Genomic DNA, 23,933 nt, shown 5'->3' on the forward strand with positions numbered 1-23,933 from the left:
CTACCAAGTTCGCGCGGAGGGGGAGACGCGCCGCGCTGACACCGCCGCGTTTGGGCGAGGGCGCGGGGGGCGGCGGCGGCACCCCTCTTCCGCGGGCGGCGGGACCGCATGGTACGGCCCGACGGCGGCCGCCACATCGGCCCCGGGAGGGGCCCCGGCGGCATGGCGGGCGCCGGCTGTCCGCGGGGGGGGGGGGGGGGGGGGGGGGGTGAGGCGACGGGGGCGGCTTGCTAGCTCCCAGCCAGCCACGTCCAGGGCGGCTGTTGGTTGGATTTGCCAGGCCGTCTCCGAGCGTCCTAACAGGCTCTGCGAGACCTTTGTGGGTTTTAGATAACATTTTCCGTGAGGTAAAAAAAAAAAATGACGGCCGCCATCGCAGGCCGCCGCCGCGACGCTGCGGTTGGCGGGAGAAGCCTTGCGAAGGAGCGGCGAACCTGAGTCGCCACGGTGCTCTGAGGGCGCAGGGCCGCGGGCAGGGCAGGCGGAGCATCCCCCTCAGGGGGCCGGGGCGTCGCCCCGCGCAGCCCGAACCGCCTCATTTTAAACGGGTCAAGTTCTGCTGGCTGCCAACGTGACCAGCTTTCTGAGGGAGCTGACCCGGCTTCATCGGTTAAACCACTACCTTCTGTCTAGGGCACCTCAGGCTGATGCAGAAATATGTGGAGTGTCATACTTTTATTCAGCGTGCGTGCTAATACGATATATTCAGAGTAGTGAAGGGAACCTGGAGTTTGTCTTGGATAACATCTTGAGGCTTCGGTGACAATTTTAGAGGAAAAAGAACAGCTCTTGAGGAATAGTTCATCTGTGGTCATTTCCAAGATGAACACTTGCATTTTGTGTAGGGTTTTCTGTTTTTTTTTTTTTTTTTTTAGCCCAGTGCTTTCAATCATCAAAACATACAGAATAAGAATGTCAACATAAAAAAAATCATGAGGAGAGCAGAGTATGTATTTTAAATTTAGAACACAGCATTTTAAATTTAGACCCTGTCTTATATTGCAGGATCTTTCATGGTTTGATAAAATCTTGAGAAGATACTGAAGAAATTAAGGCAAGCCCCAGTTTTGTAATTCATCAGTTAGTCACAAGATGGCGTCCTAACTCCATTCAAATTCAACTGGTTAAGGCTGTCAATTCCATATTTAAGTTATGGGTAATGCTTACGAAGGGAAACGATGACTGGCACTTTGTGCCCTTAATCCCCCCCCCCATATCGTGGTATTTGAGCAGACTTTGACTTCCTGGTTTGCAGCAGCATTGACGCACTAAAGGGTAAAGGAAATTCTCTCCTGCCGTCACAACCACGTATTTTTTCAAATGTGAGGGAGGATGTGCTGCGGTTCAATCCATGGTCCCAGCTGGGTCCTCAAGATTACATGGCTCTTCCAGGAGCATGTATGTGGTCTCTCGCCCGTGTTTCACCACTTTCACAGCTGCCTGTATGGTTGGAATGTGCAATTTTTGCGTATTACCTTTCTTCCTGTTAGCAAGCTAACTACTACTTTTACAATCACTTTGGTTAAACACTGAATCTAAACGCTGGATCCTCCTTTCCTGTCTTGCATGGTCTGCTATTTGCACTTTCCCTTACTTTATAGCAACTTTTGACCTATCTTCTCTTCTTTCCTTCCTTCCTTCCTTCCTTCCTTCCCCCTCTCGTCTATTGAAATTCCTCCTCAGTCCCTGTGCTACTATCTCACTGGTATTCTTTGTCTTCCAGTCCTTACTCAGCAATCTGAGGGTGAGTGGAACAACTTTTAAAACCAGAGATTTTGGCAGTAGCAGCTGGACCCTGTTCCTGTAAGTATTCCACATGCAAAACTCCTAATCAATGGGAAAATGGGGGAAAGAAATCTAGCAGGAATGGCTTTTTGTAACACAACTGTCAAACCAGCAATGCCTCATGAATTTTCCTGAGAGCAAGTGATCTGAGAACAGTGGAGCCGACAGCACTGGTTCCTAAACTGAATTCTGAAAGAGTAAGCAAGCTCTTACAGTCTGTATGAAATTTTATCTAATGCTGATAGGACATGCGCAGAATGATGCATGGAGAGACCGGGGCCTCAGGTAGTCACATACTTTTGCATTACATTTCTTACCTGGATCCTGCTGACACGTGCCCTTTCTTTCTTTCTCTAGTGATTACAGTTCCTTTATGCTATAGGTTTTGCAGAAGCTTTTGCTGCGTTTACAGCAAATATGGGTGTTCAATAACTTCCGTCAAGCACAATCTTTCTGGCCCTGGTAAAAAATTATTTCTGCAATCGAATTATTTTTCACATTGTTTTTCTTCAAGACTCCTCCTATGGATTGCAAAAGTAATCTTCAGAATGTCTTATTTATACCAAATAAATAGTTATGCTATTAGCTTAAGTACAGACCAATCAAAGATCTATAGCTAAATGAGAACATGTTGATTCCTCCATTCATTTTCTCAAAAAGTGCTATATTGGCAAAAAATTGTGTAGCGCTTAGTTTTCAGAAGTGCTGAGCATGCAGAACTCTCCACTTGGCTGCTGTATAAACATGATTTGAAGGGCCTCTCAGCTTAAATAATGCCATGCTTTTTAAATTTTATACACAGCCTTAGTCTGCACCCACGCTTGTGGGGATCTCAGCTGAAATAGCACTGAGGCAAGAAGCAGGAGGAAAAGGAGAATCACTCAAGTCATTCACATCTTTGTAGCGGCATGAAAAGTTTCAAGAGGGAGCATTATGATCGTAATTACTTATACCTGAAGTAATTCTCGCTTTTCTGGTTTTCTCAATTTTCTGGTTTAGTTCTCTATGCATGTAGTAGAGATAATTGTTTATCTTCCCAAGATGAATAAATGTAAGGAACATTAATTAGTGAATGCATCCAATACTTTGGATAGTAAAACCATAAAGCATTATTATGGATTGGTTGCATTTTAATCTGGAGGTGCAGAACCCATACATATTTTTGTGTCTTGCTTGTTTCATGGTGTTTTCAGGAAAACCACTATACAAAACGGATGCCTTATTTTTCACCGGTGTCAATTGTATCATTCCTGACTAATAAAGTACAGGAAGTGGAAAAAAAATCACTAATAAAATGAGAGGCATTCATACCTGAAATTCTTATTGTTACGTACTTTTAGAAAGTGTATTCGCATTCCAAAGGCTCATATTTCTGCACTTTCCTGAATAGGTTAATGTTTGTTTCTACCATGTTTACCTTTATTAGTGCATTCCTTCTAGTGCGTAGTAGAAAATGCTACAGCGGCCTTTCCTTCAGAAAAAAATAAACGTCTGCTTTAACTTATCTTCAAGAGCATTTCATAAAAATCCAAATGCATCCGAAATATCAAAAACAGCGAGTACAGGAACCCCCCTGACCGATAGACTAGATGGCAGCAGAAATTGAATGCCGTGGGAAAAGGTAACGTGATGGAAGAGAATAGACCACAAAGTTGTCTTGGAGCATCTCATGTGAGTTGTCTTGGAGCATCTCATGTGACTCGAACCACGCCGTTAACAGCCTCGCTGTCAGTCGCCGCCTGAGTGGAAGGACTGTCTTATTACTGCTACCAACAATTTATTTACTTTTCATAGCACGCAATGAAATCTGCCTGGAACTTCACATACCCGCCAGCCCTCCTTTGCAGTCTTCGGGGGGGGGAAAAAAAAAAAAAAAAATTTCAGAATAAAGCCTGTATTAAGCCCATGAGCCGGTCGCTTCTTTTTCTATGCTTTAGGATGTTTGAAAGATTTATTATTAATCTTGAAGTGGTTTAGGAGCGCGTTCCACCATCCAGTCAAGAGCGGGGACGGGTTATTGCCTCTGGGGGTGCCTGGGTCCCCGGCAGCCTTGAGCCCCTAGGGCTGAAGCGTCTTGCCTCACCGGGGGCGTTATCGTGACAAGTGCTGTCACGAGTGACGGTATTTTGACGTGACACGATCTCTGGCCTTGGCCCCTCGCTGCAGAAGGAGGCGGCTGGGCTGGGGTGCGCAGGGAGCGGAGAAGGCACCGCCGCCCCGCCGGGGACGCGGTCCCGGGGCGCGCTGCGGGTGAGGGCGCCGGTCGCGGCGGCGTGCGGAGCCGGCGAGGAGAGCCCGGCACCGTCCCGCCGTGCCCCCCCCGCCGCCGCCCCACGCCCCGGCCCCCCGGGAGGCGGCCTCTCCCCGCCCGCTCCGCCCGCGCTGACAGGCGGGCGCTGCGGAGGAAGGGGAGGGCGGCCGGCGGGCCCCGGCCTCACATGACTGCTGCCGCGATGGACGGCGAGCCGCCCGCAGGCACGGCGGGCGCCGGCACAGGTACGGGGCGGAGGCTGCCCGCGGGGCGGGAGCGGCCGGCGGGGCAGCGCCCTCCGCTCCCCGGCTCCAGGGCCGCCGCCGCGCCCCTTCCCTCCCGCCGGCGGCTCGGGGAGGGTGGCAGGGCTCCTCGGGCGGGGTCGGGGCCGCTCCCCGCGCCGAAACCTGAGGTAAAAAGGCGCCGCCTTCCCCTCCTCCCCCCCCGCGGCGGCGGGGGCCGGGCCGACCCCGGCCCGCACAGGGCTGCCCCGCCGCCGGGCCGCGGCCGGGCCTCGGCGGTGCCCGTTTCGCGGTGGCGGGGGGTTCCCCTCCCCTGCCCTCCCCTCCCCTCCCTTCGCGAGGGCGGCCTCTGCCCCTTGCTGCTAAACGCGGCGGGGCGGGGGTCTCGCCCGCCCCGGCGGGAAGGCGGGCAGCGGGAGGTCGGGCCGCTCGCGTCCCGGTGCCCGCCGGCTTCCCCGGGAGCCCGGCTTCCCCGGAGCCCTTCTGCCGGGGCTTGAGGCGGGGACGGGGCGCCGGGCAGCGCTTCGCCTCGCCAGCGTCCCGCGGCTGAGCGCTCCTGGGGGTGCTGAGGTGACTCCGTGCCGCCTCCTGGCTGCCCGCCGCCGGGCGGGGCGAGCGGCTCTGGAGCCTGCGGGGAGCCCCGGGGCAGCGGCACCGCCAGCCCCGGGCAGCAGCGGCGGCCCCGCTCCGAGCCAAGCCGAGAGCTGATCCAGCAGGAAAAAAAAGCAGCTCGGAAGGCTCGGGCTGGACGAGCGTGCGGCCGAATGTGAGATGAAGAAACTTGCAGCTAAATACTGCCAGCGCTTGTTGTGAAACGAGAAATAGAGGGAGCTCCTGGGTGAACTGAGAAAATAACACGCCAGGCTCCTCGCAGCTAAACCGAGGAAAACTTTGAGAGGGAAACAGGGTAACGCAGTTCTCTGAAGTTCTCTTAAAGCGGCTGAAGTTTCATACTGGCAATTACTGCTCTGCGCATAGTGTTTTGGGGTTTTTTTTTTTTCTCTGTTTGGAAAGAAAAACTAGTAGAGGTTACAAGTGGGTAAGCTTTCTTCAGGGAAAAATGGTTTGGCTGGATTCTATTCAGCAGTCAGTGGGAGCGTGCTTTTGATAGGCCTGTGATGCTCCTGTTGCAGACGATGCTTATAAATAAATTATTTTGGAATATTTCTGTCCAGGACTGATGTAAGATATTTGGATATTGAACAGCAGCCTTTGTGGAAAAAAATGTCCTACTGTACCAAAGAGAGAGCTTGCTCAGGTATGTCTCTTATGGATTTACCATCTGCTTCAGGAGCCTTAAAGAGATAATTCAGTTGTTTCTGAGTAGTGTATTGATCTGATTAACTTTCGCGCTGGTGGTGGTGCTTCTGTAAGTGTCTGATCTACTCAACCTTACTTAGAAAAATTTGCTTTCTTTGTCAAAGCTTATATTGTGAAGACTGGGAGAAGGTATCTAATGGTCTTAGCAAAAGAAAAATAATGCTGTGAAAGCAGGAATGTTTTTGTTTCTAGCATAATGATGCGGGTTCAGTGATCTTGGAAGTTTCCCACCCATATAGAACTTTTTTGGAGATCAGTGAATATTCTAGGAGGATCTAAATCTCCTGAGTAATAACGAGAGTCCTGACAGGGGCTGTTGAGGCCCACCTATGACAGCACATGCAAATGCTGTCTTTTTTATTTTGCAAGGTTAAAAGTACTTTAACACAACCAAGAGAGAAAAGAAAAAAGGATAATGTCCAATACATTAAAGTCAGTTTTGCAAAGTTGTTTGCATTGACTTTTTCTTTTCTCTCTTGCTCCCATTTGAGCCTGTTTTGCAGCGATTTCAGGGAGCTGACCCAGGTGTGTTGGCCAGGGAGGGGGGGGTGGGTGTCTCCTTTTCTTCTAGTGGTAAATCTTTAACTGTGCATGCAGCCTGTAGGAGGGCTTGGTAGGGAGGGCTGTACCAGCTGCAGACAGCAGAATTTGCACATAACCACTCTGATTTCCCCCACAGTCTTCACGTTTTAGTGGGTTGGTGCAGGTTGATGGAGAGAAATGTATCAGTTACAGACACGTGGAACTGGTACAAAAGGAGGGGAGCTTTGATGATTGCTTTTCAGCAGAACTGGAGGTGTGAGTGAGCTTGTTCTAACTATAAAACATGAAAAGACCATCGGGAGACTGCAGTGTCTGGAGTGGCACACCATTTTTTTTTTAATGCCTACATACTAACATCAAGTTTTTCCCCAGTGTAATTAAGAGGGTGAGAACCGTGCAAGGAAGAAGAGAAGCAAAACAAAAAGATAAACAATTTCTTCTGATGGTGTTTTCTTGACCTTTGTAAGGACGGATGACTGTAGAAACTTGGCAATTTTGTAGCTAAACTAAAATGCCCTCGTAAAAGTTTCCTGGAGAACAGTTGTATGTGTTATTGCTGTTGGGTTACCTTTTGGGGTCTGAATTTTTACACTTCCATCCTTTTTGTTAGAGCTGGGTGTGAAAAACAATAGTTTAGCAATCTGGCATTGTGAGCTTGGAAACTGCCCTAGTGAGGATTTGACTTTGGGAACATTCCTCGATGGACTTTTCTCCCCTAATGCTGTAATTTCTTCAGTGTGTCTCCATCTCGCTTTATTATGTTTGCTATAGCTTAGGACTGTGACTCCGTGGCTGACTTGTGAATGGAATGTGTTCCTTGTATTCCCAGACTTGGGAAATTGCTTAATTAATCACTTGATGATCTAACAGCATAGTTAAAAGAACAGGGCACTAGGCTTAAAGTTAGTTCTTTGTTCTGTCACACAGATTTACTGTGTGACATTGGAAGGAGATAACTTGGTGTTGGGCTTTTTTTCCTGCTGTAGTATGTGATTGTGGTATTTTGAGAAGCAGTTAGTGGCCTACAGCTGTAGGGGAATGCAGAAATGCTAGTGCTTTTTTATTAGTAGTAAATAAAGCTTAGATAACCTCACCTGACTATTTTTGAGTTGTGCATTACTTCTCTGCCTCATCACCAAGTGCTGAATAACAATCTGAAACTTAGTTGGGAAAAAAACCCAACCAACCAACCACCAGAAAACCCTCAAACCTATAACTACCCCCAACACCTCAAAAACAAAGGAAAAAAACCCCAAAACAGACCAGCCAGCACAGGGTGCGTATTTGACATCTGCACTGAGAAAGCTCTTTTTTTGGGGGGTTTATTTTTTTTTCTTTTTTTTCTTTTTTTTTTTAAGGAGGAAAACCAAAATGTTACAGCCTTTTTTCCAACATCTAATTTTATGATAGTATGTGTGTTATTTTATCTTGTGTTGTTTTGGCATTGGATAGCTTGTATTTACAAGTCAGTTGTTGAGGGATGAGGAAGGACACTACCGCACCATCTCTTAATTAGAGTGAAGCTAAATATGATTACTTGTCTTGAAGCTAGTAAGAAGTACGGACCTCTCTTCCACGTTGAACATAGATCTGTGTATCAGCTTTGTTGGATAAAATAGACTGATTCCTTTGCATTGCTCCTTTCCAAATAAGAATTGCATAGTTTTAAATTCCTTAAAAAAACCCAAAGAAGTTGCATATAGTTGTCTCAAAAATATGTAAAGCCCTTAATAGGAAGAAAGTTTTGTTTGTTTGGGGTTTTTTTTTTTGTGGAACTTCTGTTTTTCTTTTCTTGTTTTCAGGGGATTTCAAATTATGTAAGAATTAAAAAAAAACAGAGGCAAGGAAGGGAGTCTGTTTGGAGTTGTAGTTGAAATCTGCATCAGCTTTCCGAGAGGTTGATGTGGACACTGAATTCTGGAACTACAGAGGAATGTGTTTGACACAATAAGGGGGAAAAGCATTTCCATAATTCCTGAGGCTTTTCATGAGAAGACAGAAAGGAAAGGGAAATGCTGATGAATGATATTTACATTGCTGCTTTAGTATTCCTGGCCCAGGAGTTTGTAGTAGAGCCTTCATTTTTGCCAGGGAGAAATCTGAGGTGTCTGCATACAAAAAATAGTCAGTTCTCGTACTCCCCTGCATTTCCCATGAGTCGGATCACCTCTGCTCCGCAAGGCCGTGGCCTGTGGTGATGGAGAAGCAATCTTAGCTGTTTTTCCTAAAGGCTGTGCTTCCTTTAGACTCCTTTCTCCATCTAGAAAATCTGCTACTAATATAACGAGTAATTCTATGGCACCATCTACTTAAGTGTGTCTAACAAATTTAGCTCATTAGCACCCCAGTATAATAAAGAGTAGTTAGTAGCAGCCATCTGTAAAATGGAGATAAGGCCTCCAAATTTGGTTGGCAGAACTTAAGTAGGGAAGGGAGATCTGTATTGTGATTTACCACCTATGCTTCCAGCCCTTGCATTGCCCTTCTCTTCCGTATGTGCTTACTCACATGTAAAACCTGCGTGCAGCTAATCACACACTTGAAATTCTACTTTGGGTTTCATAAACGCATGATTTTAGAAAATCTGATTGAGGAAACTGGTAAGTCTGTGGAGGCAGGTTGCTGTCTACTGGCGTGAATGGGAGTAATGAATGTCGGGTGCTAACTAAAGCGTGAAATGTGTGGTATAAAGTAGCAAAGCTTTCTATTTCAGTTGTTCTCTGGCTAAGTTTCTCAACTCCTTTCAGTCCAAAGGCTACCTGACTTGTGACCAAAAAAAAAAAAAAAAGTATTATGCAGTGTTTTCATAGTTCTTTTTCCTTTATAACCAAACAAAGATTAGGCTATGCTTTGAATGCTTCTTTAAACTTTTATTTCTTGTCATCCCGTTGTCTGCTTGTTTGCATATGTATTCTTTTTAATTTTTATATCAAATTGTTTTCAGTTATACCAGGCTGCTTCTTGGTAACTTATTGACAACAGATTGAGAAACTCTGCTGTAGCAAAAGGCCAGCTTGCACAAAAAAGCTGATTTAATTTTGCCTGCTTCCCTGTGTTCCAGGGGACTGTTCCATACCTCATTTCTGTATTCATTTACTGCTCTATGTCTATAAACTTTACTAGATAATGATCTGCTGAAACCAAAGGGAATGTTTTCAAAATTAGCTGTGCTCGAGCAGAGAGTACGTGATGGGAAGCGTTAAGTGTTTTGTTACAGTGCATGTAAATCCTTTTACTGGTTGAACACAGGAGCTCATACCAATGAGTTCCCACTATTATCCACCATTCCTGGCCAGGGCTCTTGAGGCTGTTCCTGAATTGACTCTTTAGTAAGTAGAATGAAAAATGGGCTGAAGAATAGCTTCAGTATATATTGCTCTGCAGGGTTAGTGTTAATGCCGCGATAAGTGTTTTCTAAAGCAGATTAACAGCTGTTCCAAAGTCATCTTAGTGTGTTCTCAGACCAGTGTTTGAGGGTGTAAATTCACCCTGAGTAGCTGTCTTGTTGATATGAAACACACTGAGATTATCAATTAAACAGTAATTATTCATACTTGTTTGTATGGTTGTCTGATTTGTATGATTTCAGACATTTAGACAAGGTTGAGATGTAAAGAAGCTACAGAGTATTTCAGGAAGAGCCAAGCGTGTGAACTGCTGATAAAAAGAAGGTATTTCCTGTTGGTGAATTTTGGAAGGCAAGTTTAGAGAATAATTTGATGAAAATTGGCAAAGTATTACAAATGAAAGGAGCAACGTGACTGAATTGTCAGAGGAAACCTGAGTCTTGTCTGGATCTCTCTATGTGGCTTCACTCTGTAGTTGTCTTACTGGGTAATGTGGGTTCAGATCACTGTAATGAATCTGAGAGTCCTTCGCAGCATCGCCTTGGCTGATCATGCTGCAGGTTCCAGGACTTATCAAATGAAATACTGGAGGATTCATGGTTCATCCCGTAAATCTTTTCTCTTGCTACCTGTCTTTTGCCACTGGGAGTTTCAGTAGCTTATCAGACGGTGCTGAGCCCCAGTTTAGGGAACAGTTTGTGCCATGAAAGTCCGGCTTTGTTCGTTGGCTAGCAGAAAGATAGAAAGCAGGGAGAGTGATTCAGTAGGAGTGTTGTATTAGTACGGAGTGGCACTGCTCTTGGGGAAATAGGTGCGTTGCATTTTGGCTAGCCCGTCTTTGGGAGGCTAGCTTGCTGTGAATGCCTCTGCAACGTGAGCCAGCGGTTTAGCAACACAGAGGATTGTGGAATTGTGTGTGTATGCTTTGGAGGAATAGCAAAATCTCCTGTGTCATGTTGCATTTCATTTACATGTCTTGAGCAATTAAAACCAAGAATTACAAGGGTGTGCACCCAGAGAACCGCTGCTCTGGAGAGCAAGGCTGCCCTGTGCTTTCCATAGTTGTTCTTGTATGGGTTTTTGACACCCTTGATAGTGCGTTTTATTATACCTTTCTGCCCCGTCAAGGATCAGGTGGGTGAGGATTTTTCTACACTAGAAAATCTTTCCCCTTGCTATCTGTATTCTGAATTTTCTTTCTTCCTTTCCTTCTCAGTTCAGCATCTGTCTGAAAAGTGGATATACAGATATGTTATCACTTTATCCAGCAGTATCCCATGTCAACATTGAATTAGCTTGCCTTATCTTACCACAAATTTCTGACAGGTAACTGGAACTTTTTAGAAGCTGCTACGTAGGTGGGGTTAGTAGGTGATACATTAGTCTATTAAAGCAGAGGTGTTAAGACTTGCTTCTCTGAGTCATATTAGCAAGAATCTGAAGCCTGATGAGACATGTGGGATAAGGTCCATTTGTCCTGGATTTGGTTTGGTTTTCTTAAACCATTTTATGGAACAGAGGACAAAGTGTCTATTCTGAAGCTGTGTATCTGAGGAATCAGAGATTACCTGTTTCCCCCATTTATCAGGGCCTAGAGAACATGAAGGAACAGGTGGGAAATCCTTACCAGAGGAGGTCAGGGCTTTCAAGTTAAGGATGCGAGTTCTTACCTTCCCTGAGTTAATTTCTTCCACAGTTATCAAGTGCTTGAACTATCTATCAAAGCTTAAAGAAATGGTTCTTGCTTCTATGGTGTTACTGTATTTTTGTGTTCTGAAAATTTTAGATATATTTAAGAAGGGGTGTAATTTCTGCACAATGGCAAGGATGGGATGATTAATACTGCCTAGCTTTTCTAGGTAACTTTTCATCAGTGGATCTGACTTGCTTTGCAAAAGAGCTTGCTCACAGTGTTCCTCTTAAACAGACATATACAGAGAGGAAGCAACCCATCTGTTCCAGACCGAAGAACAGAACTCAGGTATGGGTTGAATAGATCCCAGGGTTATAGCCACATTTTTTACCCTGTTTCTTATGTGTGAAATGGGTAGGAAAAAAAGGATTGCTTTGAAAAACAATGTAAGCTTAGTTTACAGTCACATAATACGTGTAGTTATGAAGTCAAGTTGAGATAATGGGCTGCAGTCAGTCATTCGATAAGAGAGCACTCTGAATCATCATCTTTGCCCCTTCTTTGATGTAGTTTGTCCTCCAGGGCCATATTCTTAAGAGCCACCTTTTTTTCACTTTTGCATCTGGCTGAGAATCAGTTAGAATCTCTGTCCAAAGCTGTCCAGCTATGGTTGAATTCACTGTAAAAAGATGTTTGTTTTTTGGCTACAAGCGTGGAATAAGTATATTTGAAAGATTTTGCCAGAGCTTGCTGTGACGGAGGAATTGTCAGGGTGGTAGCCCTTATTAGGAACCTTTTTCCCCTGCTCTTGAACTTAAGCATATTGACATAGTAAATTATTGTAATTCATGCGCACTCTAGCATACTGTCATACAGTTGAATAAAATTATGTCAAATGAAGTGTCTCCTTTCTTTGTAATGGCATGTAAAATTAATGTATTAAATTTCTGCAACGCAGTAAAGTAACACATTTTCTTTCCTTCCATGAGTTGTTCTAGGCAGGATCCAAAAGTGCTGAGCAAGGGTTTCGTTCATTTTGGCAGATCCTGCTGTGGTGGGAGCTGGACAGACAGGAAATGCAGGCCTCTTAGCTGATTCACAGAACAAATTTGGCCTGTGATTCTTCTTTTGCTTAGCAGAGATGTCTTTCTGACTCGGTATAATTGGTGGTGCTCCTGGGTGTTGTGAAGAGGGAGGTACCAAAGTCTTGGACGTGTGAGAAGTAGCATAGCCACCTGGGGGAGTGGCTTGACTATTCTGGTTGTGTTGCACCACTGTGGGAGCACTGAGCAAGGGAGCAGAGTATTTTAAGGCTACTTCTTTCACTTTATCAGGTCTACTGGACTGTTTTTCCCTTTTTGTCTTCTAGATTTGGCAAAGCCTCCAGTAAATGAACCGAGGGAACCGGAACAGTTTCTAATGCAGGCGCCCCAGGGAAATCCACTGCTGCTTTCCCACACCCTACAAGAGCTATTGAGCAAGGATAGTGTGCAGGTGGAGCTTATACCTGAGAAGAAAGGCCTTTTTCTGAAACATGTGGAATACGAGGTTTCCAGCAAGGTAACGTGAACAAGCATTGGTCTTAGTGACAATGTATCTTCTTCTTAAGAATGTCTGTGCAGTTGCTGTTGGCAAAGCCTTGTCTTACTTGATAGATGTGTTGGGTGATGCTGGTTTTGAGTAGGCCAGTTGTATGGGCTGACTTTAAATGCAGTAGCACTATGCTTTCTTGACCTGGGCTTCTGCAGTATGGAGCATCTTGTGACTGAGGTCTGATGGATGATCTGCTAGTTGACCTGCTTGAAACCTGAGCTCTGTACAAAAGCAGATGTAAAACATTGAAACCTGAATGTTTGCGTAACGGATTGGTGTTAGTGACTGGGTATTTCAAATGACTTCAAGCTAGTGAAGAAACGGCATTGGCAGTGCTAAACTGAAATCCTTTATAAACAGAAAAGGTACTGCAAATCCTTCTGCAGAGTCTAGGCCACTTCCAGTTTACTTGCCCAAATTCTGACCTGTAGGTTGCTCTTGGTGTAGGAGAAGATTGACGATGATGTATCTTTTTCGTATTTATAAAGCAGCCAGTGAAATAGCTCTCCAGTAGCTTCTGTGTGTTTTTTCAAGAAGGAAATCTGTCCTCTTCAAAGTAGACCGTGAGCAATTTACATCTCCCAGGCCAAAAACATCAGTTATTGAGTAGCGCTCAAACTGTTGTAGTTGCTGTTGTACATACTCAGAGACACATTTGGGTCGCTTGCCTGTAGGGACATTTGGGGCTTTAGGTGTTTTAGACTGGCATCCGTAAGTTTGTCAAAGAGCGTTGTGAGGGGGAAAGGGCAGACACAGTGAATGCTTCTGTGGGCTTTCTAGGACTCGATGTTTATTTTTGCCTGTCATTTTGGGGCACAGGACTTAGAGAGACCACCAGGGTCACCAGGTTTTGATTTAGGAGCCCCTTGCCAACTCCTTTCAGTTGCTGTCATCTCTCCTACGGTTGTTAGCTGTAGAATGATACTTCTTCAAAAAGCAGCATAGCTTGGCCTTGAGCTTCCCCTAAGATCTGCAACACCAATCAACATCAGATTTCCAAGCAGACAGAGGGAGGCCCTAGGGGCCGTGTCCGTTGTGCTCCAGTTATATGCCTCATTGCTTTATTTTTGAAAATGCATAGCACCACAATAAGCGGTGGCTGATGCGCAATGCAAACGTAACGAGAATGGGTTTAGCGTTGTGTAGTCTTTCTTATTAGCTGCTCCGGTAATTGAATCTGTAATAATAGTGTGGGGGCTCTGTGGGGTTTTTATTTATTTATTATTTTAAAGATTTCTGCCTCCTATGTGTCTTGTTCTAGCTGCTACCTAACTCCTTTTGGAATGAAAAAACAGTTTCTTTGGCCTCTTCTATGTATTGATCTAAGAAATGCAGAGTGAAGGACTAAGGTTTTAAAGGAACTTTCAATCTTTGTTTATAGATCTAACATCAGTGAGAGGTCCCTCTTTCTCTTGTGAGGTTCACTTAAAACATCAATCATTTGGGCTAATACTTGACATGATCTAAGACTGTTTTGCCATCTCTGGATTTGAAATTGATTTAGAGAAAGTTCCTAAGAGCTAGAGCTCAGACACTCGCAGTACTTTAAGAAAAGAGCTCTTCAGAGCGCTTTAAGATTGTTGGCACTATTTCTAAATGTTCTGTCTAATTTGGAAGACCAGAGAGTTTGAGGGAGTAATGGTATGGAACCACAGCAGATTTAGGGATATTTGTAATTTCTTGGGAAACCTCTTCCTCTCCATTTTATAGTCTCTTTCATCTTGTGTGTGAATGAAATCTGACTTACGTTTTTGACTGAAAACGTTATTTTCAAAAGGACTGTAGTTAGAAGAATGCCATCTCTATTCATAATTGAAAGGTGGCTACCTTTGGAGTCCTCTCCCTCCTTCCCACCACAAGGCCTCTAAAGAGAAGAAATATGTTGTTTCTGCAGTCTCTGCGTCTGAGTTCTTTCTTTCCTTTTTGTTTTTAGTGCAGCTGATAGCAAAAAAAAAATTATGGAAGTGCTGCTGATTGTTCAGCCTCTGTATTGATTTATCCTCCCCCCTTCCTTAATTGCAGAGATTCAAATGCTCAGTCTACAGGCGATACAATGATTTTGTGGTGTTCCACGAGATGCTTCTTCAGAAGTTCCCATATCGTATGGTGCCATCACTTCCACCAAAGAGGATGCTGGGAGGTAAACCTGGGTCTTTCTTTTGACTGGAGGGGTTGCGGTGCGAGCGTGATCGAGGTGATACTGTTGAAAATAAACGTATAAAGATCAAAAGTCTTTGCTTCTGCTTGTCTCAGAAAACAACTTTGAGGTTATAATATGCAATTTGGAGGTGTGAATTATTGCCATCCTAGAAATTCTCTACATGTAAGGTATTAATATAAAATTTCAGTGGGGTTTCTTTCTGTGGAAGTTCAGTATTTAATGACTTTTCTGGGAATATTTGAGGCGTAATTCTACACAAGAGCATGGCAGAGTTGCAGGTACTGTTTTTTAGGAAAACAGGTTATGATGATCAGTGCTGTAGTGCTATGAGTGTAGAATCACTACCATACTGTTGAACAGCTGTAGTATGTATTGTAGTTTGTTGTTTTGTGAAGTGTGTAGAATAGAAAAGATTTGTGGAAATCCCATCGTTTTTCTATAGCGAGAAACAAATAGGATGTTAAAAAAAATTAAAAATCTGTATTAAAACGCTTAAAAGTGCAGAGGAGCTGATTGTGTAAAACCAGCAAAATAGCTTCTCCAGTGAGAGCATACTTGATCCTGTTGAGTTAGTGTAGGGTCCTGACCACACACACACACCTGAAAAGGACTAGTGAACAGCGAAGTTAAGTGAACAGCTTCAGCACTGCCTGTTACAGTATTTCCTTATGATGCAGGCAGTGGTAATTATGCTTTCTCAGTTCATGTCCAGAAAGGTGTCTTTCTGGCAGGTGAACCAACTGCCTTAAGTAGCTATCACCCTTTTTTTTTTTTCTGTTCTAAAAAGGAGCTTGTTAATCTGCCTAGGATAACCAGAAACTAAAAACTGAGGCTGGAATCAGTGTGTCAGTTCATTTAGGTATATTTTAGCTGTTAGAATAGAAACCAGTGAAGTATCCCAAGACTGAAAGCATATCGAAGCTCCTTCAGGTACATTTTTCACTAATCTGAAACATTGGCACTGGTTTTAAACTTTTATTATTTCAAATGTTGCATAACTCTGTAAAATCCTGTCTTGTTTTCTACTTTATCTGCGAAAGAACAAGCTTTTCACTGTCTTGTCTCCTGCCCATGCTGCTAAGCTTAATGTGTTTCAATAAATAATTGATTTCAGTCAAGGAGTCCATGTATTGCTACAGTAAGGAGGAATTGGTAAACAGTGAGCAGAGCGGGGTGTGTAGTGAACTGGAACAAAGCAAAATAATAGTGCTGAAAAACTTCAGTGGTCATATATGCTTGTAATGGAATGTAAATTGTGAAGACCTTTCTTTTGGGCTTGCGAAAACCCGTCTGTTGAATTTGACCTGTTTCAGTGTTCTCAGCCAGAATTTCCAGAATTTCCACTTCATGCAACACCTGTAAGCAAAGTGACCTTCTCTGATTAATCTCAGTGGAGAGAGGATACTTGAAAGAAGTCACCAATACATACAATTTGTCAGTCACTGTTATTTCCTTGCGTTGCTGGTGTGTTGATATTTCTGCGCATTCACTGGTGCATTTCTTCCCACAGATATCATATGTTTAAGAAAGAACTGATAGGATTAATTCCCAAACTGTGCTAGGAGTACAGTCCTAATACAGTCCAAAACTGTGTTAAGGCAGAGAGTGATGATTGCTTTTAGTCCAGCAACTGTGCATGTAGAAAAGCCATGTAAGTGGTCTTAATAGAAACTGCAAACAGGAAAAAGGAAATTGGGTAGTTCTTGTTTCTAAGTAAGTTAATGGACTGACAAACGGAATTGCAGGACACAGGATTTGATGGATTACTATAGATGTGTGACTCTTGCAACCTTCTTAGTCCCAGAACCGGATGGCAAACCTATGTGCTCGTTGCATTCGGTATGCTCCTCTACTAAGTTACGCTCTTATTTTCATGATGGTCTACTTTCATCTGTCTGTCAGATGAAGAAGGATTGATAGTCTGCTCTGCTCATTTTTCAGGACAGCAGCAAAGTGAGGTGGATCATGTAGGAAGTATGTAGATGACTTTGGAAATCTCCGTGTAGGCTAAAGTATGAAGGAAGCAGAACCAATTAGCAACCCTAATGACTGAAAAATCATTTGATGGGTGATACTGTACTAAGGATTGTTATAGAGAGTCCATGAAGCCAGAAAACTCCCTACTTAAAACTGAGGCAAAAGAGTAATACCCTTTCATGATATGAAAGTGTTGTCATGGATAAGTGCATTCCTTTAATTTCATTCTGTGCTGCTTTCTTTTCCTTCAAATTTATTTTTAGTTTACTTTTTCCATCTTTCCTGAAAAACTCCAGGGTTTTTTTATTTACCGCCTTACTACAGTATCACCAGATTGAAAGTCTTCCTGTTTCAGGAAGACGAGCTGAACTTTTTTAGTTTGACAAGTAAGGACTCTGGGTGGATGTACTGCAGGTTGCTGTGCAGGTCTTCCAAAGTACATCATGACATCTTGCGTGAAAAAGATGGACGCTGATCTTGAACAAACAACTGGGAAAAAAATCCCACAAACTTTATTCTCTCTCTAGCCCCAAAATGCTTCGAATTATGGAGGAGGGACAGTTGAGGGTACAGCACGCTGAAGCTAGTTCTTCAGAACAGTGAGGAAAAAAAAAAAAGTAATTATTTGTCAGATATCGCTTTGCAAGTGGCAGTGATCTTTGCAGTGGCGAGATGCAGTGTGTTGTGCTGCATTTCCCAGGAGTCCCAAACAGACAGAGAACCCCTCCGATGACCAGCTATGGAATTGATTCAGAGGAAGAAAATTTTTTGCATGCCTACAGTTTGTAAGTGGAGGCTTCAGGCTTTAGACTTGGTTGTTTATCCTGCTTACCTGACCCACCCTGTGAAAATAAATACACATAAGTATGTGTGCTGGATTTCAATAAGATGTAAAGAACCTCTTGAAGGAATATTTGTTCTGGTGGTCAATCCAAAAGATCTGTTTTAGGGAGCTGACGGACTACAAGTAATCATTCTTTGGTTTTGTTGCAGTGCTTTAGCAAGGGTTATAGGTACAAAGAAACCGGACGGAGTGCTTGCTTTTTTTCTCTTTCTGAGCAGCTGTAATATGTGGTGCATTAATTGAAATTTAATGTTTCTTTCTGTAGCTGATCGCGAGTTCATAGAATCTAGGAGGAGAGCGCTGAAGCGTTTTATAAATCTGGTGGCTCGACATCCCCCTTTCTCAGAAGATGTGCTCTTGAAACTCTTTCTGTCGTTCAGTGGCTCAGTGAGTACCTGTTAGCAATAGTCTTGAGTTTGCATATCTTCCTGTAACTGCTTCGCTGGGCACAGAGTTCAGAATTGCTTTCAACCTACACATTGTTGCTCCCTGTGATGAGGAGAATTTTCTCTCAATAGGTATTTCTGCAGCTGGAAAGTGGAAGGTAATTTCACTCAATGCCAGGAGTATAGTATTTTGAAAATGATAACTGTTCTTAGGGGAATACATATTATGCTTCTCCTTGAATTAAACCTAACCTGAATAAAGCTGTATCTGCTATGTGCCTTACTATTGCCATATATCCGAGACCTGTGTGAACTGCCTGTGTGTTACTCAGTTCTTTCCTGCTTGTTTGTTTCTGTGTCTTCTCCAGGATGTACAGAATAAGCTAAGAGAGTTGGTCCAGGGAGTAGGAGATGAATTTATGACCTGCAGATTAGCTACCCAGGCCAAGGTATGTATACGAATTTCTTGCAACATATTATTCTGGTTTAAATGGCTCTCTCCTCCAGGTGGATCATTTGTGGCATTTGCTGAGTGATGGAGACCTTATGTAGGAGAGAGTTGTTGCCAAACTTTGAAGGACTTTTTGATAAAATTACAAGTTTAAAAGATCAAATAAATATTTGACTCTAAGGGCCTGCTATTTCTAGCTAAATGCTGGTTCATGAATATGATAAAGATTAAACAATGAATCCTGCTCAGAACATGTTTCTCAGTAATTATTTGTACTTGCATAACAAACAAATGCACAGACTGCACAACTTAAAAGCTAATATCTAGACTGATGTTTTCCCCATGTGCTCATGCCCTCATTCTGTCTGTTGTCTTCTCCCTGTGGGAGAGTAATTTGGACTGTTATAGAGAAGTTAGTTATAAGTTCTCCATATATCTGTTTATGCCAGTGATTAGTGCTATGGCAGGTTTTAAACACGTATTCACTGTGTTCATTGAGCAATTTTAAAGCAAGTTGTTGTTCAGGTTCCTGCAATGCCAGCAGAAGGTTTTGCAACTGGAGCTTAATGCAGGCTTTTAGCAGCGATGCACAGGTCAAAAAGAGCTGAACTTTCAGTACGTGCTTGACTTTGCCAGGCTGGCAGTTACTAGTAGGTTCAGATCAGAACCTGTGAGCTTGAAACCTCACAAACCCCGTTTTAACTGCACAGCAGAACTGCAGATTTTGCCAACTCTGTCTACACCTGGTATTTGAACCTCTTTGTGCCTCTGAAAATTAGGGGTATTTGTATGACACCTGACTTGGACACCTAAATTATGAAGCTAATCTCTTCAGGGTTGTTATAGCGTGGCGTGAGAGAGCGAGCGCAAAAGGGAAACCTGTCTGTCTTTGCAGACTGTATGGTGTGCCCACAATTAACGCGTGTGAGTGTACCTCTGATTTGTCCACTAGTAATCTCTCTTGCACTTCTTCAGGACTTCCTTCCAGCTGACATACAGGCCCAGTTTGCTGCCAGCAGGGAGCTCATCAGAAATATTTATAATAGCTTTTATAAGCTTCGGGACCGTGCAGAGAGGATAGCTTCTCGAGCCATTGATAATGCTTCAGATCTTCTCATATTTGGAAAGGAGCTAAGGTAGGTTGGGAGGAAGAAGATTTGCTAATGTGAACATTTCTACTGTTGTTTGAGAACTCAGAACTGTTGTCAGGTTTACCTGCAAATGGTCTGGTAAGAATGGGTATTTCAATGCATGCTGTAGGTCATAATAAAATGTTTCCTACTATAAAAGAAGAAGATACATGCTTTCACTAAGGTTGCATTGCATAGAGCAAGAGAAAAGAAAATACAAATACCTTGACATTCAGGTACTGGTTTATGGTCTCTTCCCCCAGTATATACACAGCTCTGCATTTGTGACTGTGCAGTAGTAGCTCAGCACTGCGAGCTATTTGGACGGATTTGAAACTCCGAACTACTCACTGCAAATAAGTGTATCTACTTAGTGGAATTTGTCTTCTAGATTTGAATACTACTTATCTCCTCCTAGTGCTTTGGGCTCAGACACTACACCGCTTCCTTCCTGGGCGGCTTTGAATAATAGCACATGGGGGACTCTGAAACAAGCCTTGAAGGGTCTGTCTGTTGAATTTGCACTGCTGGCAGATAAGGCTGTGCAGCAGGTGAGTTCTTTACTTTTCTTTTTTTTTTTGTGTGTGTGAAATAAAGGCGGCACTTTGCTGCTTTAAGTTTCATCCTGAATCATGAGCTCTGTGGACGTAGGCACTTAAGGAGTTAAGAGGGAGATTGTAGTCCAAACTCACATCCTCAGCCACCAGCCTGCTTGTTCAAGCTTGAATGAAAAACCTGGACTGTGTTTAAATGGGAAAAAATATAATGGGCAAGGGAAAGGAGGGAACAGCCTGCTTTCTTTTTTCATTTCAAATGGTAATTGGACAAGTTAAGTTGTACTACTGTATTGAGCTGTCCAAAAGTCCTGCGTCCTGTCATATTAATCTGCTACAGAGAATCCAGAAGAACTTACTTCTGAATCAAATTGTGACATTCATGTACTTAAACGTTACATGAGAGCCATTCAGACAGAAGCATCATATTCCTGTGTAAGTGTGCAGTGTGATAATGACTGTTAGAATAATGTGAGAACATGACAGTCTGGGAAGGAAAAGCAATAGTTTTGTCTTCTCTTCATCTCATTGTGTTAAAATACTCAGCATGCTTTTATAGATCAGTCAGACCAGGTTTTTTTCTCCAGAGTTTATGCTCCAGAAAGCTCTATTGATACAGGAAGAAAAGACAGTATTTGGGAAAATAAAACAAACAAGTACTGTAATTTGGCTTGGTGTCTCATCTCTGCCTTCTGATGCATGAACTATTGTGGGGAACATGCAGGTATTTATAGCTTTAATGGATTGGTTATCTTGTAAGAAGGGAAGATGAAAGATTGGAGGAATCTGCAAGAGCAAGAAATTTCAGGCAGAGCGCGCTGAAAGGACTGACACACAGGAGTGTGAAACTAACTCCTCTTGTTATAATGGTCAGACAATTGGAAAAGCTGTTCCTGCTCCAGTCAGATCTTTGTTCTGCGTACTGAAGACTAAACACTCCAGTGCCATCCGAAAGATTGTTTGGTGCAGTTGTGTAAGCGTCGATGTACCCTGGAGAATACAGTGGGGGGGGCCTGCCTGGTGCAAGGATGTGAAGAACTGTGATGTCAGTTCTTGCCTGGCTTACATAAAATGTACTTTTTCCTTGTTTTCTAGGGTAAACAGGAAGAGAATGATGTGGTGGAGAAGCTGAACCTTTTCCTGGATTTACTCCAGTCCTATAAAGTGAGCTCTGCTGTTCTTCTGCCAGTGAGAAAGTTGTTTAGAGCAAGCTTGTGCTCTTTAGAGGGTGTAACGCCAACTGGATGGAAAACTGTCTGGGAGGCCAGTTCAGAGGCGAACTGGGCATCTGGCAGAGGGAGGGGAGTGGCTGTTGGCCGTAGCTAGCTCTTTAGCCTTACTGGTCAGCTCATCTTCTGATGAGAATTTGCCAAACAGCAAACCCTGCAAGGAATTTAAAAATATGACCGCTTGAACTATATGGATCAGCTAACTTTTTTCCAGATTTGGCTGCTTTTGAGTCAAAGCAGTGAATTAGATGGCTACTGATTTGTTCATGCAGACACGAGTTCAGTTACAAATGAAAGAATTTTTGTTAATACTAATCTTTTGGTCAAAGGCACTTTTTTTTTTTTTTAGAAGCACCTACTGAAACTGTATGTGGCAGCCTGTCCTGACATTCCCCCGCCTGGACTGAAATAGGACACTGGCAAGCTCGTATGGTTAACTGCCAGCACTTAATATTGAGAAGGGCACAAAAGATAAGAGGCCTGATAAGATCCAAAACATTGGCAGAAACGATGCTCCAGATTGCCTCTTGAGCTCACTGGTCTGGGTCCAAGCAGTTTTGTGTCTTGAATTCTTAGCTGCCAACATTTTTTGACCCTCTTGAAAACAAAGAAACAAAAAGTTGAAGCATAGAAATTACATAAAGCATGACCATGTGTTTGTGTTCCTGATGTACTTGGCTTGCGTGCTTGCCATCTCTTAGCTTCCACTAAGTACCTGGTTTTTCCTTTTCCCATAAAGGACCTGTGTGAAAGACATGAGAAGGGGGTGTTGCACAAGCACCAGCGAGCATTGCATAAGTACAGCATGATGAAGAAGCAGATGATGAGTGCCACTGTGCAGAACAAAGAACCAGAATCAGTGGAGCAATTGGAGTCTCGGATTGTGGAGGTAGGGCAGGTGCCTGGGAGAGCAAAGGGTGGTACTGGGCTCCTATAATGGTGCCGCTATGTAGCTCAGTCATATTTGTAGGAAGCCATTAGACTGAGAGGATAACCTGTACTTCGGGTAATTTGAGCTACCTGCTGTGCTACAAGGAGAACGTGTTTGTTTTCCTCAATGCTTATTACTGGCTCTTTGGCAACATGTCACTTGCGGGAGCTGTGGAAAGCAACAGTCTGCATGATGGAAAGCGCAGTTGCTGTCATATCAAAATGGGTCCAGGAACTGCCCTTTTAGGTTTTTGGTATGTGTTTGGATTGCTAGTATAGTGAGGAATGCTATTTTCTCCTGCTGCAAGTGAACTTCCTTGGCACCCTCTTCCTGGCAATGTATTTCACTGAGTTCCTCTTCTTTCAGCAAGAAAATGCTATCCTTACCATGGAGCTGCGGAATTACTTCTCTCTGTATTGCCTGCATCAGGAGACACAGCTTATCCACATCTATCTGCCTCTCACGTCTCACATTTTGGGGGCCTTTGTCAACTCCCAGATCCAGGGTCACAAAGAGGTGAGCTCTTCTGGACTGCATTCTTTTTCCCAAAATATGAATGAGAATTTGAATGTATTTGTTTTCACCCGTGGGCCTTCCTCCTCTAATCATCTGCCCAGCTGGGCTCTTTCATAACTTCTTAAGAAGTCATCTAACGTCTTTCCAGTTTGGGGGGAGGATCAGGGCTGGCCTCTAACCCCTCTAGAAGGCTGTATCTTCTTTCAGCAAGCTGCTGTGTTTTTCTTTATTATTTCTTCTTTCATCTGCAGATGGCCTTACCCTACAGGTAGTTGAAGAAGACCGAACCATTAAATAACTAGCTATTCTGTAGTGAATGATGTGTGTTTGCTAGATGAATCTGGTTTTTTTTGTTATGCTACATAGAAATTATATGACAAAGAACAACTTCCTTGATTTTTCTCTAAATCTAAGGGCTGTCTTTTGTTAACCCCTAAATATGACCTTCAGCATTCCCCATGTACAGACATTCCTGCATTCGTAATATTAGAAAAGTCTCTCCTCCTTCAGCTTCCTTCCTTCCCTTCAGTAAAAGAATTTGACCAAGGTATGGGACATCTCCCTTCCATGCATGCTCAGTAAAATGCTCAGAGAGCTGCATTATATAGCACCAGTCTAAAACGGACAATCTGGGTCTACTGGACTTCCCCAAAGTACTTCAGCAAATTTGTGTTGTGCTTTTGAGTACTCTGAAACTGCTGCTAAAATACAGTGTGGTGAGATGATTACCTACTGTGGTGTTGTGTCTCTGTTCTCTCCTTTTCCACTCACAGATGAGTAAAGTTTGGAATGAATTGAAGCCGAAGTTGAGCTGCCTCTTCGTGGGATCTAGCAATATGCCAACTCCACCATTGTCACCTCCAGAGGGAAACTTCTTCTCCAATTAATGTTCTGACCATCTAGCATGGAGCAATGGAGTGCAATCAAGGAAGGGGTGGGACTTCTACCTCCAGATGTTAGAATGAATCCTCCAAACAGCTTTTTTTTTTTTCTTTTTTTTCAATACCGCTGCTTTGAGCTGCTCTCTGATTTAGACAGAC

General features: G+C 43.6%; 1 protein-coding gene across 3 annotated transcripts; it reads left to right on the forward strand.

Moving 5' to 3' along the window:
* Positions 1–4,223: 4,223 nt before the first annotated feature.
* SNX8 (sorting nexin 8) lies at positions 4,224–23,780 on the forward strand. 3 transcript variants are annotated; one of them, XM_075719079.1, is made up of 12 exons: positions 4,224–4,281; positions 10,367–10,372; positions 12,491–12,681; positions 14,737–14,854; positions 17,962–18,083; positions 18,451–18,531; positions 19,509–19,669; positions 20,082–20,214; positions 21,313–21,381; positions 22,186–22,335; positions 22,744–22,893; positions 23,667–23,780. In XM_075719079.1, the coding sequence occupies exons 1-12, from the start codon at positions 4,224–4,226 to the stop codon at positions 23,778–23,780; spliced, it is 1,353 nt and encodes a 450-aa protein (XP_075575194.1). The 3 variants fall into 3 exon arrangements, with proteins under 3 accessions (XP_075575194.1, XP_075575195.1, XP_009488684.1); XM_075719080.1 differs by lacking the exon at positions 10,367–10,372; XM_009490409.2 differs by lacking the exons at positions 4,224–4,281; positions 10,367–10,372 and adding an exon at positions 5,503–5,536.
* The last annotated feature ends 153 nt before the right edge of the window (positions 23,781–23,933 follow it).

Source organism: Pelecanus crispus, chromosome 11 (assembly GCF_030463565.1).
Source record: "Pelecanus crispus isolate bPelCri1 chromosome 11, bPelCri1.pri, whole genome shotgun sequence".
NCBI lineage: Eukaryota > Metazoa > Chordata > Aves > Pelecaniformes > Pelecanidae > Pelecanus > Pelecanus crispus.

Coding starts and splice junctions, on each gene's coding strand:
- SNX8 (XM_075719079.1), top strand. CDS start 4,224: ATGACTGCTGCCGCGATGGACGGCGAGCCGCCCGCAGGCACGGCGGGC. Junction 14,855..17,961: donor ACCAAAGAGGATGCTGGGAG/GTAAACCTGGGT, acceptor TTCTTTCTGTAG/CTGATCGCGAGTTCATAGAA. Junction 19,670..20,081: donor ATATTTGGAAAGGAGCTAAG/GTAGGTTGGGAG, acceptor ATCTCCTCCTAG/TGCTTTGGGCTCAGACACTA.